Source organism: Haliotis rubra, unplaced genomic scaffold (genome assembly GCF_003918875.1).
Source record: "Haliotis rubra isolate DU_JTF1 unplaced genomic scaffold, ASM391887v1 Scf13, whole genome shotgun sequence".
Taxonomy (NCBI): domain Eukaryota; kingdom Metazoa; phylum Mollusca; class Gastropoda; order Lepetellida; family Haliotidae; genus Haliotis; species Haliotis rubra.
This window is the reverse complement of record NW_025765225.1, coordinates 2,110,529-2,123,982: the sequence shown is the minus strand read 5'-3', so window position 1 is coordinate 2,123,982 and position 13,454 is coordinate 2,110,529. Positions and strand designations below refer to the sequence as shown.

General features: G+C 38.1%; 2 protein-coding genes across 2 annotated transcripts; one reads left to right on the top strand and one right to left on the bottom strand.

Annotated features, from left to right (window-relative positions):
* Window positions 1-1,282: 1,282 nt before the first annotated feature.
* Window positions 1,283-5,479, bottom strand: LOC124267248. Its single transcript, XM_046702161.1, has 2 exons — window positions 5,377-5,479; window positions 1,283-4,684 (listed from the first exon to the last, which is right to left on the bottom strand). The coding sequence occupies exon 2, from the start codon at window positions 4,668-4,670 to the stop codon at window positions 2,856-2,858; it is 1,815 nt and encodes a 604-aa protein (XP_046558117.1). The 5' UTR covers window positions 4,671-4,684; window positions 5,377-5,479; the 3' UTR covers window positions 1,283-2,855.
* Window positions 5,480-10,362: 4,883 nt separating this feature from the next.
* Window positions 10,363-12,558, top strand: LOC124267247. Its single transcript, XM_046702159.1, has 4 exons — window positions 10,363-10,437; window positions 10,572-10,684; window positions 11,338-11,383; window positions 11,681-12,558. The coding sequence occupies exons 2-4, from the start codon at window positions 10,579-10,581 to the stop codon at window positions 12,348-12,350; spliced, it is 822 nt and encodes a 273-aa protein (XP_046558115.1). The 5' UTR covers window positions 10,363-10,437; window positions 10,572-10,578; the 3' UTR covers window positions 12,351-12,558.
* Window positions 12,559-13,454: the final 896 nt, after the last annotated feature.

The following is a 13,454-nucleotide window of genomic DNA, read 5'->3' as shown; positions in this document are numbered from 1 at the left end:
ATCTACTTATAACACATGAACACAATAATAATAATAATGGATTTGTATAGCGCATAGATTACACCAAACGGTGCTCAACAGTGCTGAAATCACAATCTGATTATTATTACCCAAGATAACCCAAGCTGCCTGTGAGGTGCTTGAATGTTAATAGTCACATGACTTATCCCACCGGGTATGGGTGAACAGGGGCAATTTTGAACAAACTCACCTACTTAAGGTGAGACCACATGTATCATATATGCCTCGATGGGGGGCAGGACTGAAGTCCTAGAAACTCTCAGGAATTAAACTGCCAAACACGATCACCCATCCAAGGACTCTCCGAGCTCAACGTTGCATACTTTGACCGATTTGTGACCTGAGCCTTATGCACAGGACCACACACCACCACCTTATAGACGACTAAACACTTTACAGAGAATGACCACATGAGACACCTGGTGGTGAAAGTCAGCTTATTTCCTTACTGAAGGGAATCCAGAATGGAATTCTCTAGCTTATCAAAATATATAGAACTGAAATATTGAGAGTTTTAATCGTTATTTAATATGTTTGCCGTACACTTCAATATTCTTAATCTTTCTTTTCCAGGTCAGATGTCACTGTTTTAGAAAGTCAAATCTTGGTCTGTTAACCAGCCCTCCACAGTAGAAACCTTTCTTGCTCCTCCTCAATGTATTTCTGATTAGCAAGTGTCTGTTAAAAATTTGAAAATAGATGTTGGTCACTATGGGCCAGATTTGGTCAATGTGAATGATAAACCTGAAGGAATGTTTTTTCAGCACAGTAATCTTTCATTAAGCTGGCATGTCACCATTCATAGTTGTTCATGGTGAGAAATCAAGTGTATTTGGCCATTGCAGCCCTAAAATAAGTTGGTCATATCTGGTTAATCTGGTTGCCTTATGCTTCTCAGTTTAGCTCACTCAAAAGTGTTTCCACTTCATAAGTATGAGCACACATGCAGCTAGCTCTGTTAATTAATCAGTATGATATATAGTGAGTCTATTTAAAGCTGTAAGGTTTCAACACCATTGTTTTTTTTAATATAACCTCAAGTTTACTAGTCATTTGGGTCTTTCCTCCGACGTTGCTTTTACAGAACTGAACTGTTGCAGCTACTTGGAATTACACTTTCAGCAAAGTCTGAATTCCAGTACTTTTTTAGTTCCATCGGTAAGGCACCTAATTTTTCCACAAAATGGTAATCTGACTCCTTGTAGTCTAGTTCACATACTTTGCCATATTTTACTAACAGCAAGAAACTCAAGGGACACAATAAAAACATGATTATCTTTACTCTTGTCAACTGTGTAACAATAAGCAACCTAAAAAACAAAGTAAAAGCACAATCACTCATTAACAATTAAAATAGATATAAATATAACTTTAGGTCTTATTTCACAGAATCTGCAACACATGTCCAAACAATAAAATGTCAACAAAGACGGCAACCTAACAAAATTTGCTACCAGCATTCACATTAAAATCTAACATTAAAATCTAATGATCTGAAGAGAAATATCTGTCGGCATGAGAGAAAGCTGAGTCTGACTTCAGATTCCTCTCTGGAAAATTCAAAGAAGTTTACTGAGCCAAATATGCATTTTGAGAAAAAGTAAGTGCATGGTGAAATATGTCATAATAGGGAGAGAAAACCCCCAGAATATATGTCTTGAATTTCACCACTAACTCAACAAATACAACTTCATTACAAACATAAATGAAGATGCAATGACCAATTAGCCTTTTGTTTTTCAATATGAAAGCCATGTTGACAGCATTCAAACCCTGAAACAAACACAGGTGTCATCATTGTCCTCATCCTTTAGCTCTAAGAAAATGATGATTACGATGCGAATAAATTAGTATTTGAAATTTAAAGTACCACAAAAAGAACATATGGAGCCCTACTACCAACTCCCCATACACCAAAGTTCATTGCATGTCGAAAACAAAAGCTGTGTAATGGACATAACAAGTTTTAGCTTTCATAACAGTTGATGTGCAAAGGTGAAATCAAAGTAATATAACAAAATAATGCTATGGAAAAAAACTTGTAACAAAAGCTGAGCCCACTTCTAACTACACGTTCCAAATATTGATAATTTCAAGACAGTTAAAGATTATCCCTGAAGTAGAGGTTACTATTAACATGATTTAAGCAAACAAAAGTGTTGGACTAAATAAATCTGTTGACATTTGGCCAACTCAAAAATTACCGGTAGTAAAGGATGCCGAAAGATATGAAAAGCTTGTTCTGTTTGTAACTGTATGCCATCTAACAATCCTGGACTACACTTACAAAATATCTGTTTTGAAATCAAATAATGCATCCTTTAGCACATATTCCAGAAGACAACTTGACTTTCATGTTATGATTTGCAATTAGCACATGTAGGATAATATTCAGTTTGGATGCTTGTTTGTTTGTTGGGCACATGATATAAACATACAAGCACAATGATTGTAGACCGTCAGTCAGAAATCTAGCCTGTCTTGGGCGGTCGGACGTGCCTTATTTCATACACTGCTATACAGCATACACACATGGAATTACAGCATTATAATTTAAAGGTAAACTCAGAGAGTGTAACCTTGTTAAAGTCAATAATAATTTGAACATGGTTCTTAAATTGTAGCATTAATAACTGCCAATAAAGTGATAACAGTAACAACTTTAATATAACCCAAAACAATTTGGTAATCATAACTTGAGCAAAAGACTTGTGTACATGATTCAAATATGAGTCAATAAAATTCAACCAGTCATTCATCTTAATTATCATAAATAATCATTTGATTAAGACTAAAGACTTTAGACTTGTTGACCATTTGATTCCAAGAATTCTTCACAAATACTTCAGCTGTAAAACACGCTTCAAGCATTCTGGTAGAGGTAGTTTGTGAACTGTTACTGGCATTGATGCTCCAAGAATCTGTCTGATCTTGAAGCAAGATAGGTCCTGTAGGGTCCTTGTTTGTGAAGTGTACAATGGCAACTTTTTCTTCAAAGCCTTTCCCTCTTTACCATGGAAGGCATGAGCCCTGATGCACCTCTCTACATTGCCAACATTGTAACCAGCCCTGATCAACATGTCTACCATAGATGCTCGCACAGACCTGTTGTGGTTCTTGGCTGCGTATTTAAGGAGTGACTTACGCTGTTTGGAGCAGCACTGAGCATTCTTTCTCAGCAGGAATCGAACAATGTTGACACTGTTTCCTTTTACAGCTGTTACTAATTCTTTGCAGTGCTTGTAATCACCAGCCTGAATCTTTGCCGTGTAAATCAAAACTGTCATCTTCAAGCTACGGCAAATAGCCATCCCAAGAGTTGATTTTATATCGGATACATAGTTGGCATTCTCATATCTGAAAGAGCGATTCAAGGCAGCTCCTGCCTGAAGAAGAGTGAGAACATTGGCAGAGGAGCCATGTTTGACTGCCATGTACAATGCACTGCGACCAATGAGGTCCTCCTCATTCACATTTGCACCTCTGGAAATTAGGAACTTGAGCATATCTGCACGATCAGTAGACTGTCTGGCTATTTCATGAAGCGTGGTTGACCCCTTCTTGTTACTCTGATTGATATCAATTCCAATTTTCCACATGTGAGTTAGAAAGGTGAACTGCCCACGTAGGGCACACTCATGGACTGGGTTGTATTTCTTATCAATGACAAATCCTTCCCCAATAAGAAAGTCAAAAATTACCACACTACCAATGCAAGCAGCACGATTCACAGGCAAAAGAGGATAAGCCCTCTCCTTCATTTTCTGTGGTACATCCCTTAACTCAAACCATTTCAATATGCCATGGCCATCTCGTGTAACTATCAGTCTATCCAGAAGATTCCATGATCGCACACTAATGTGTTTGTTCTTTGCCACAGTATGTTTTATATCTCCAGCAGCAGGAGACTGAGCTGAAGCATTGGGAGGGTATGGTTTGGTGATGGATATCAAACACTGTTCAGTAACAACAGTATCAATATCATCTGTATCAGTTAAATCAACTTCAGTTATTGCTCTGAAGTCAATATTTTTTCTACTGAAGTCTAAGCCACATTCTGAGTGGTAGCTGGCATCAGATAAAGGGGAGCCATCAGATGAATCATACAGCTCGTCCTCATCATCCCACTGATCATCATTGTTTACAAGAACAGAATTATCCAGATCAGAACTTGAGCCAGTCAGGTGGTCTTCACTATATTCAGAGTCTGACCATATGCATTTAGATCTTTTGTCTTTTTCAATGTCTTCCTCGTATGCTGAGTCACTCCAATTATCTAGATCATCTGCTGAGTCATCCGTATGATACAGTGGAACATCCAAATCTGATGAAGAATCTTCAAAGCCAAAAGTTAATTCATCCGATAAAACCTCATAATAGGGTTTATCGTATTCAATTCTGTGTGCAAGTAATGCCTCCATAAATGAACATGGTGTTGGAGAACTCTTTTCCTGTTCCATATCTTCATCCTCATCATCACCATCATTGTCATCAGTGTTGTTAGTGTCAAAAACCGTCCAGAAGTGATCTCTATTATAGGCATTGGGATCTGAGGCACTGGAATTGTTTTCAGGTTGTGTTCTTGATTCAGCTGTACTGCTGCCAGCATATTCATCAAAAATACTTGAATCTGTCCCCGAGTTAGACATTTTACTGGAGTTATCTGAAGTGAAATAAGAGGAGGGTTAATCAAGGTACTTGTAAGAAGTGGCAACAATTTCCAGTTGCTATTAATTGAAATCATGGGTAGCCAAGTTTTACTTGAAAGCCAATGTTTGGTGAAAGGCTTGAGGGTCTGAAAGCAAATCCAATTTTGTTACTTTGATTCATTTTACAATACAATTCTGCAGTCAGTAATTTCCAAGTTTTGCCAGACATTTCGCAATCAGAATCTCTGATTTAATGCAATCGATCTGGAACTAAACGACGCAATTTTTGGTTACTGTTCTCGATTGCGAACGTCATCTGCTCCAACATTGGGCAATAATCTGTAGATGATACGTTGGCTTGACATTTTTTTGAAATATTTGGAAAGAATGTGTACATTATCCTTGTAGAAAAGACTTTCGCCCGTATCCCCCCTTAAATCTCATTCTTGTCAAATCATATCACCTGAATATAATTCCTCATCGTTATAATTTAGGGGGGATACGGGCGGAAGTCTCACCTCGTTGGAATACTGTTTAACTTAGGCTCCAGCTAGCCTCCCTTGACAAGACCTAAACTATCTTCTGACACAAAATTTATGAAACCGGTGAATCCTTCCAAGGTCGATGAATGCTGTAAAATCGAGTACCGACATGCCACCTAGCTACAAAATACATCTTAAGTGGTATAGATACAAAATATACATACAACGTACCTGGAACAGATTGCACACGGGGGTATTGCAATAAATGCGTGAGACGTCAACTTCTAGACACTCTTGACATGTCAGATGTCTTCTGACACTCCCAACTCTCCCGCCGATTCCTTCAAAAATATTACCAGCCGCTGCAGCGGTTGCCTCCCTTGTTCCATCCACAACCAAAATGCTATTTTGACAGAATGTAACCTAGGATGATATCAAGAAATACAATACATAGCTACCCCATATGTGCATATAGTCTATAAACTATCGATATATACAACGTGATTAAGAAACTTAATTTGGAAAGGATGAGTTCAAGCTTTCACGTACATGCTCCCCTAATCGTGAAACTATTTTTTAAAATATTCAGGATATTAGTACACAAACATAAATATTTAATAAAATTTGGACAATTAAAAGACAAGTCATTCACTGAATTTGTTCTGAATGCATCTAATACTAGCTGGAACAAATGAGTGGCGAACCCTGTCTGTTCTAAAAGTCGGCATACGCAGCCTGCATCCAGAAGGTAATGATGACTATTCAGAAAAGAGTATGTGAGTAGGATCACTTACAATTTTGTTTGCCTTTTATGAAATGTGTTGCTCATAACAACTGCCGCTACTTTCGATATGAAGCCCAATAATTTTAGACGCAGTGTTTACGATTTTTGAGAGTTTGTTTTTATACTGAACAGACAGGTTCCCGAACCAACTCAAGAAATTAAAGGTTATGACACTCTGAATAAAGGTTTTGTAAAATAACATCATGATAGTTTGGTCGATTTTAAAATGTTTCAACATCCACAAAAAAATGCAAGCGTTGTTGTCCTTTTTTATATATTTTCTCAGTGTTTTCGTTCCAGGAGAGTTTCGAAGCTATACTACCCATCAAAAGTTTAGACTCACTTAAAGCACTCACTATATGTTATGTATATGTATGTGGTTACATCGAAGATGAATTTCTCCACCAACTTGGGGGAACCAACTGAAAACCTTATGCAGATGAATTGCACAAGGATGATGCTTCAAATTGCGAAAGGCATGAGCAAATGTCGTGCATGTGAACAGATGCGTTTTGGTGTAAAGTTTTGTTAAGAATTCGCCAATTTTCACAGATTTTAATCATTTACTGAACTCATGACAATAATCTTTTCAATGTTACGAATATGTTTTACAATACACCAGTTCATAACTAAACAGTACCTTTAAACAGTATGGAATATTTTGCAAAAGGCGAGTTTAGAACAGTGGACAAGTAAGTGGCTACATTTACACTAGTGAGTCTAAACTTTTGATGGGTAGTATATAAAAAAAGAAATGAAATAATCCATTTGGTGATGTTTCATTCATTTTGAAAAGTTTATCAATTAACAAATGAGGTTGAATAGTATTAAAGGCAGATGAAAAATCAACAAACATTATTCTCACATAAGTACCATAGCTTTCTAAATGCTAAATTGTGTAGCAGAGTGATTGTTGCATCATCTAACCCACGCCTTGTTCTGTATGCGAATTGTAATGGGTCAAGAACATGGCTGACTTCATTCAACAATAAGATCTTAACAATACGTTCCAAACATTTCATGGCAATAGAGGTTAGGGCCACTGGTCTGAAGTCATTATTAACAGTGGGATTTTTCTTTTTTGGCAATGGAATAGGTTTAGAGGTTTTCCAAAGAATGGGAACACTATGAGAATTAATTGATATCTGAAATAGCTTTTGAAAAATAACAGCCAGTTGCACTCTACATTCCTTAAGAACAATCCCAAGCAAGTTATCAGGCCCACAACATTTATGTGGATTTATATATCTTAGCGAATGAACTAATCACATCATCTGTCGATATATTTAACATTCCACAAGGTGGAAGCGATTCCAATACAAGTTTCCTTTCACCTGAAAAATTCCTAGTATCAAATCGGGAGTAGAAGGAATTTAACTCATTTGTACAATCAAAACATCCTCCCAACTGCTCTAAACAATCTTTTGTCCATGACTTTACATATTTTAAGACTGGCTTCTCTGACTTTAATTTTTGACAATACAAAGAAACTAAATAAACAGTATTGTGATCAGAAGTCCCCATCGGAGCCATTGCAAAAGATTTGTAGGCATCCTTCACACTACCATAGCACAAGTCAATAGTATTTCTAGATCTTGTCGGACTATTTACATACTGATGGTATGATGGCAGAACATGTTTTAAGTCACATGCATTGAAATCTCCGAGTATGAATTTTGGTGCCTCTGGTGAAAAACCATTAAAGAAAAATAAAAACTTTGTTTTTCTTTGTACTTTTTTAAAAATTACATATGAAAGTTTTGTGGTTAGTCTTATGCGGAACACCAAATTAATTCTTAAAAAACTTGTGGTTAATTAATACCGAGCGATTAAAAGTTGCCAAAAAGTCGCCTGGTTCACTCTCGCCCGCCAACGAAACCACAGACAGGTTACATAACAGAGCACTGCAGTGACGTCATATGAGGAAGGATTTTCAGTTAGTTGTATATAAAGTGTGTAGCAAGCTCGTCATTTTGATGATTTCTGGACATGAACGAAGACGTGCCGAATCGTTGCGTTGTCGTCTCCTAGGGGTCGGGCGATGGAGTCACCATGCAGATTTCCACAGGACCCCGCAGTTCGTGCTAAATGGGTTATGTTTGTGAGTGCGAAGCGAGCATTGTGGAAGCCTGAAACGATATTTTACTTGTGTTCAGATCGCTTCATGGAAGTTAAAGAATCAAAACTACTTACTAGTTGTAGTAAAATATGTATATGTTTGATGACCATAAAGATTTTCCATGACACAACTTGTATAGTATGACCAGAAATTATTGAGAATTTTAGGAATATGTTTAATTGGATTTCTAGTATAAACAACCTTGACAAGCTATCAAGTGATTGGTTTCATTCAAGAGAGACAACCCCGTTAATCCTTTTTAGTTTGTGAAGTGTTATCCCCCTTTGTTTACTTGCTAGCAGACGACATTTTCAGTGATCCTCAGTATGGATGATTTAGAGAAGAGGAAGTTGATTTTAGAGTATTATAACAAGGACATCAGATCAGCTAAAGTGATTTCAAGTAGAACAGGCATCCCTTTGTCCACTGTTTATCGTTTTTTTAAAAATATTGCAAATGGATATAGCATTGAGCACCAGGGAGGCACAGGTAGGCCCATAAAATTGACTGTCGGTGACAGGAGGCGGTTGGTATTCTTGTTTCTAAAAACAAACGAAGGAGTTTGGAAAACTTAAGGCTGGATATGATTGATAGAGAAACTGTGGCTGTCTGTAAGGAGACAATTAGAACTGAGCTGCATGCAATGGGTTGGCAGAAAAGTCGAGGAATTCCATCACCGATCATGAAACCTGAACAAAAGGAGCGAAGGTTGAACTGGTGCTTACAGCATAGAAATTTTTAACTGGGACAATGTGATTTTCTCAGATGAAAGTTCTGTGTGGCTGTTTCCTAATACACTGAAATTCTGGACCAAACAAACTGAAAAACCTTTGTATCAGCGCCCAAAGTACAGTCCGAAATGTAACGTGTGGGGTGGCATATCTGTGTTAGGGGCAACGCCCTCTGTGTATTTGAAGGGAATATGAACAGTGAGCGGTACACAGATATTCTCGAGGGACATATACTTCCATCTGCTCACGTGTTCTATGGAAATATTTGGATTTTCCAGCAGGACAACGACCCAAAACATCGTTCAAAGCATTCACAGGCCTGGTTTTGGACCCAAAATATGACATTATTAGATTGGTCAAGCTGTAGCCCTGACCTAAATCCAATAGAAAATATTTGGGGACTTATGAAGGAAAGTGTCAATAAGAAAAATCTGACAAATATTGTTGAAATGAAAGAAGAGGTGGTCCGATATTGGGACAGCATGGACCAGGACTTTCTAACTTCTTTGATCAGTAGTATGCCCCGCCGCATTGAAGCCTGCATTGCTGCCCATGGTGACTTGACAAAATACTAAGTGTTCACCTGTCTTTGAATCTGGAGTTATGTTCTGCTAATATTCACATTTAATACGTGAGAAATGAGCGAAAAAAATATAAAAAATTACAATCTTTAAATTCTCAATAATTTCTGGTTGTACTGTAACATAACGATTTCTTCATCGGAAGCAAGGTTGTGGTCGAAGTAACAATAATACTGTAAGTAGTATTATATTGACACCCACCTCGCTTCCACGAGATAAATTGTTATGTTATAAGCTATGTCATGCAAAATCCTATCGGCCATCAATCAAATACATATTTTACCTAAGTAGGAAGTAGTTTTGATTTTGTAACTCGGTAAAAAACAAACCTAAATAGCATTTATCAATCAGACAAGAACTACCGAGGATATTGTCAAATAATCTGATGGGCATCCACCCTTCCTAATGTCCCACTGATTAGGTTGAAGAAATTCTGCCAGGGTGGACAGTAGCCCAGTCCCTGTGTCCGTCACGGTCGAGGGAGCAAGGGCTGACCATTTTGCAGCTAGGTTTCGTAATTAGACTGTTGGCTGGAAACAATAATCGCTCTGGATCAGTGGCCCTTTAACACCTTCAATGTGTTTTAGGGTAAACATGTGGAAGACAGTTTCATATTCGACGTATCAGTGAAAGAAATCAGATGTCCTTGGCAATATTTTGACTTGAATTTTTGTAGTCTTTTTAACACCTGCTATCGTCACTATTTGAAAGTGATCCATAAACACATACTCTCGAAACAGTTGGAATCAGACACCGCATCCAGCTAATATATCTAATAGAGAGGCATATACGTACCTATACTCACAAAATGCAAAATTCTAAATGTATTTGAAAATCTTTGAAAAAGAAGCACCTCTGAAACTCCACACATTCTTCAACACTGAAACCTACGGAAACAATGGTATAACGTCATGTTCAAGAACAATGCTTATAACGTCACAGAAACATCACGACGACGACAGGCTGTAGTTACTCAGTCCATTGTGAATCTCTGATGAGAACAGTTGTCTATTGCCTGCTCGCCTTTCACGTGTATTCGGGTTTTTTGAGTGGAATACGTGTTTCTGCAGGTAGGTATTGCAACTCTTTATGCATTTTATTACTTTAAATTGATACGGGTTTTTATAAATTGAAAATATCTAATTTCTCTATTCACGACATTTGTTTTACATGAGATCCTTTACATCGGTTGTTTTCCGTATAGCTCTACCATGTCCAGGAAGTCAGAGAAACCGAGTCGCAAATCTCTTCATCCGAATCTGGAGATTAGAGGCCCGACATTGCCACGACTTCCACCGATTACTCGCCAGAAACCATGTATGTTCATTCTGTTTAAAAAGAAAACTGTATCCAACAGCTAAGTTCACTCATCTGTAGGAGAGAAAAGGTTGTATTTTTCAGCGTTTTTCCTTTCTATTTTTGTGTTAACTTACAAAATGAATTCACCGAACACTATAGGTTATCACTACTTATGACACATATAACCACACATCTTCTGGCAAATTCTATTGCCAGCTTGTAAATATAGACATATTTCTTGACTGAGCTAGTTTTCAAATACAGTACACTTATGTTTGGATCTATTAGGTTGCTATTACATGTTTTCATCTTATGCATATGCTCTGTAGTGATCTGTGTGAAATGGACAATGTTTTGCTCGATACAAATATACTTTCAATGTGAGAAGCTAGTTTAATACAGAGATTCCTGGGCAGAATGCACCTCATGTATATGGCAAACCCTCAGGAGCGGTTGATCACAGTTATATATATATCGTCGTCGTCGTACACCGCCGGCGTGGATCGGTTATGATGTGTCCACCGCCTAGCCAGATGTCATGATGTATTGCTCCAATACGGCTACATTCGCTTCAGTCGCAATGTCTACTAGTAATTTTCTAAAGAATGTTTCAGTATCAATTGCGCTGTGTATGCGGTGAGTGTTAATAGCTAAGTCCATCTTCTTCACAGGTCGGTACGAGGAATTCAAATCTGAAATGAGTAACTTTCAGGACAGGTACGTTCAGTATCTCCTCCTAAAGCATCCTCCACGTATCAAATGCACGCAGATATTTTTTTTTTAACAACACGCAAAAAAAGTAAAATACTCTTTATCATGCCATGCCAGCATATTTGTTTCAGTACATTGTTAGTCCTTAACTTCTGCTAACTCAGATTTGAAACATCATAATAATCAATCGAGCAGTTAATGAATATCCCAGTTACACTAACTAACTAATGGAAATTGCCACCAGGTCATGGAACAAGGCCCTCATAATGTATATTTCTATTGTTTCCGCATTGCGTTCAATAGATTGTTGGGAAGACCAGGTGCTCTTCAACGGAGTGAAAACTGTCGGAATAAAGAAATATCCAACCTTCAAGAAGCAAGCAGAAAACGGAAGTCCAGGGGACAGATGGGACAGAGAGGTGACCATAACGTACTTGACAAGTCCGGCTATGCTCCATCGCCTCTAAATGAGCAGTTAGTTTCAATGTCATGCGAAGACATGAGCAGAAGACGTTACCTGAGTGAGTGTCGTCATCGTCTTGCGAAAAAATGGCAAGAACAGAAACAAACAATGAAGGAGTTCCAGAAGAAAAAAGAGGAAGAACTCAAGGAACTTAAGACGCTTCTCCGGAAAGAGAAAGCGGTCATGAGACTGAAAGTGAACCGCCCTTCTGTGGTAATTCACGAAGAGAAGGAGAATAATGACCGTTCCTTGAATAAGGCGAATATATCCATCTGCCCTGTTCCTTCTCTGGAACCTCTGAAACGGAAATCTAGAGTCTGCAGGGAGGTTAAGAAGAGTGCTGCTGTGGAAATTTCCAACGGAGCAGGCATTTCCGTGCGTGAGCATGCGTGGCCAGTGTCGATTCCCGAAGCTCAGAGTAAAAATGGGTCCAATAGTAGAAGACAGTTCGGTTCAAAAGTCGTTCTCCCTCCAATAAAGAGCAAGATCTCAAAACAAGTATGGCGCTAGGGGTATGAACATTCAGTGACTATATGTGTTTCTTCTTGATGAAGAAAGTACTGTACCTCAGTAACAGGTCAAGAAGACTGTGGAAACGGTCAGACCATTCATGCTTGATTAAGATGTCCAGAAATCTGGATCATAGTATGTGTTATCACTACAAATAAGTTGGGAACTTCAGTAAGTACAGCTGTTATGAAACTCATTCTTTTGTGTGTGTGTGTGCAATGGGGCTCCTGCTACCCTGGGCAGGAGCTCCTGTTTGTAACAGGGATTTCTGAACTCAAAAGTTAATTATAAAATTTTAAAAAGTACAACTGTTATGAATTATTAGTTTTGATTTGTAAGTTTGCAATCATATGAAATAAAAGGAATCTTGGATAGCCAGTTTTGGTCCTGCATGCATGTTAAACCATCCCCTGTTATCCTGTGTATCATATCTCTAGTATATTATGAAATGACTTCTTTGTGAGACATTTAGAGTGAGTGAGTATGGTTTTACGCCGCTTTTAGCAATATTCCAGCAATATCGACGGGATACACCAGAAATGGGCTTCACACATTGTGCTCATGTGGGGAATCGAACTCGGGTCTTCAGCGTCACGAGCCAACGCTTTGACCATTAGGCTACCCCGCCCCGAGACATTTAGAAGTTGGAGCAGTAACAATATATGGATGAACAACCCAGGACCCAATCACCATAGCTTCCTGTTCGGATATGCCATCACTGTCCCCATGGTTTTCAATTTTCTAAGGATATATTTTCTCTCTTCTTAGCTTCAAATCAACAACAAATATATACTGTCAGAGACTTTAATCAGAAAAGTAATACCTTATTCTGTAGGTCTGTAAGTAATGGCAATTGATTTAGAGAAACTAGTAGTTGAAACCATGAATGACCTACAGGCTCTTGTGTAACATTGTTTATGTTATCTCAGGCTGTGTCGGCTGAGTGAGGAAAGTCCATGGTGAGAAGAGAGCTTTGTGAAACCTTCAAGCAATGCTTTATCATGGTGACCGAGTCTGCAAACTCTGTATATTAAACCGTCTATGAAACAGATACTGCAAATAGAAGTACCTTGGCACAGTGACTTGTGCTACCCAAGGTAAATG

What these genes read in the sequence shown, in the direction of transcription:
- LOC124267248 (XM_046702161.1), bottom strand. Translation starts at nt 4,670, where the DNA reads ATGTCTAACTCGGGGACAGATTCAAGTATTTTTGATGAATATGCTGGC.
- LOC124267247 (XM_046702159.1), top strand. Translation starts at nt 10,579, where the DNA reads ATGTCCAGGAAGTCAGAGAAACCGAGTCGCAAATCTCTTCATCCGAAT. An exon ending in GATTACTCGCCAGAAACCAT is followed by an intron (nt 10,685 to 11,337) that starts GTATGTTCATTC and finishes TCTTCTTCACAG; the next exon opens with GTCGGTACGAGGAATTCAAA. An exon ending in ATGAGTAACTTTCAGGACAG is followed by an intron (nt 11,384 to 11,680) that starts GTACGTTCAGTA and finishes TGCGTTCAATAG; the next exon opens with ATTGTTGGGAAGACCAGGTG.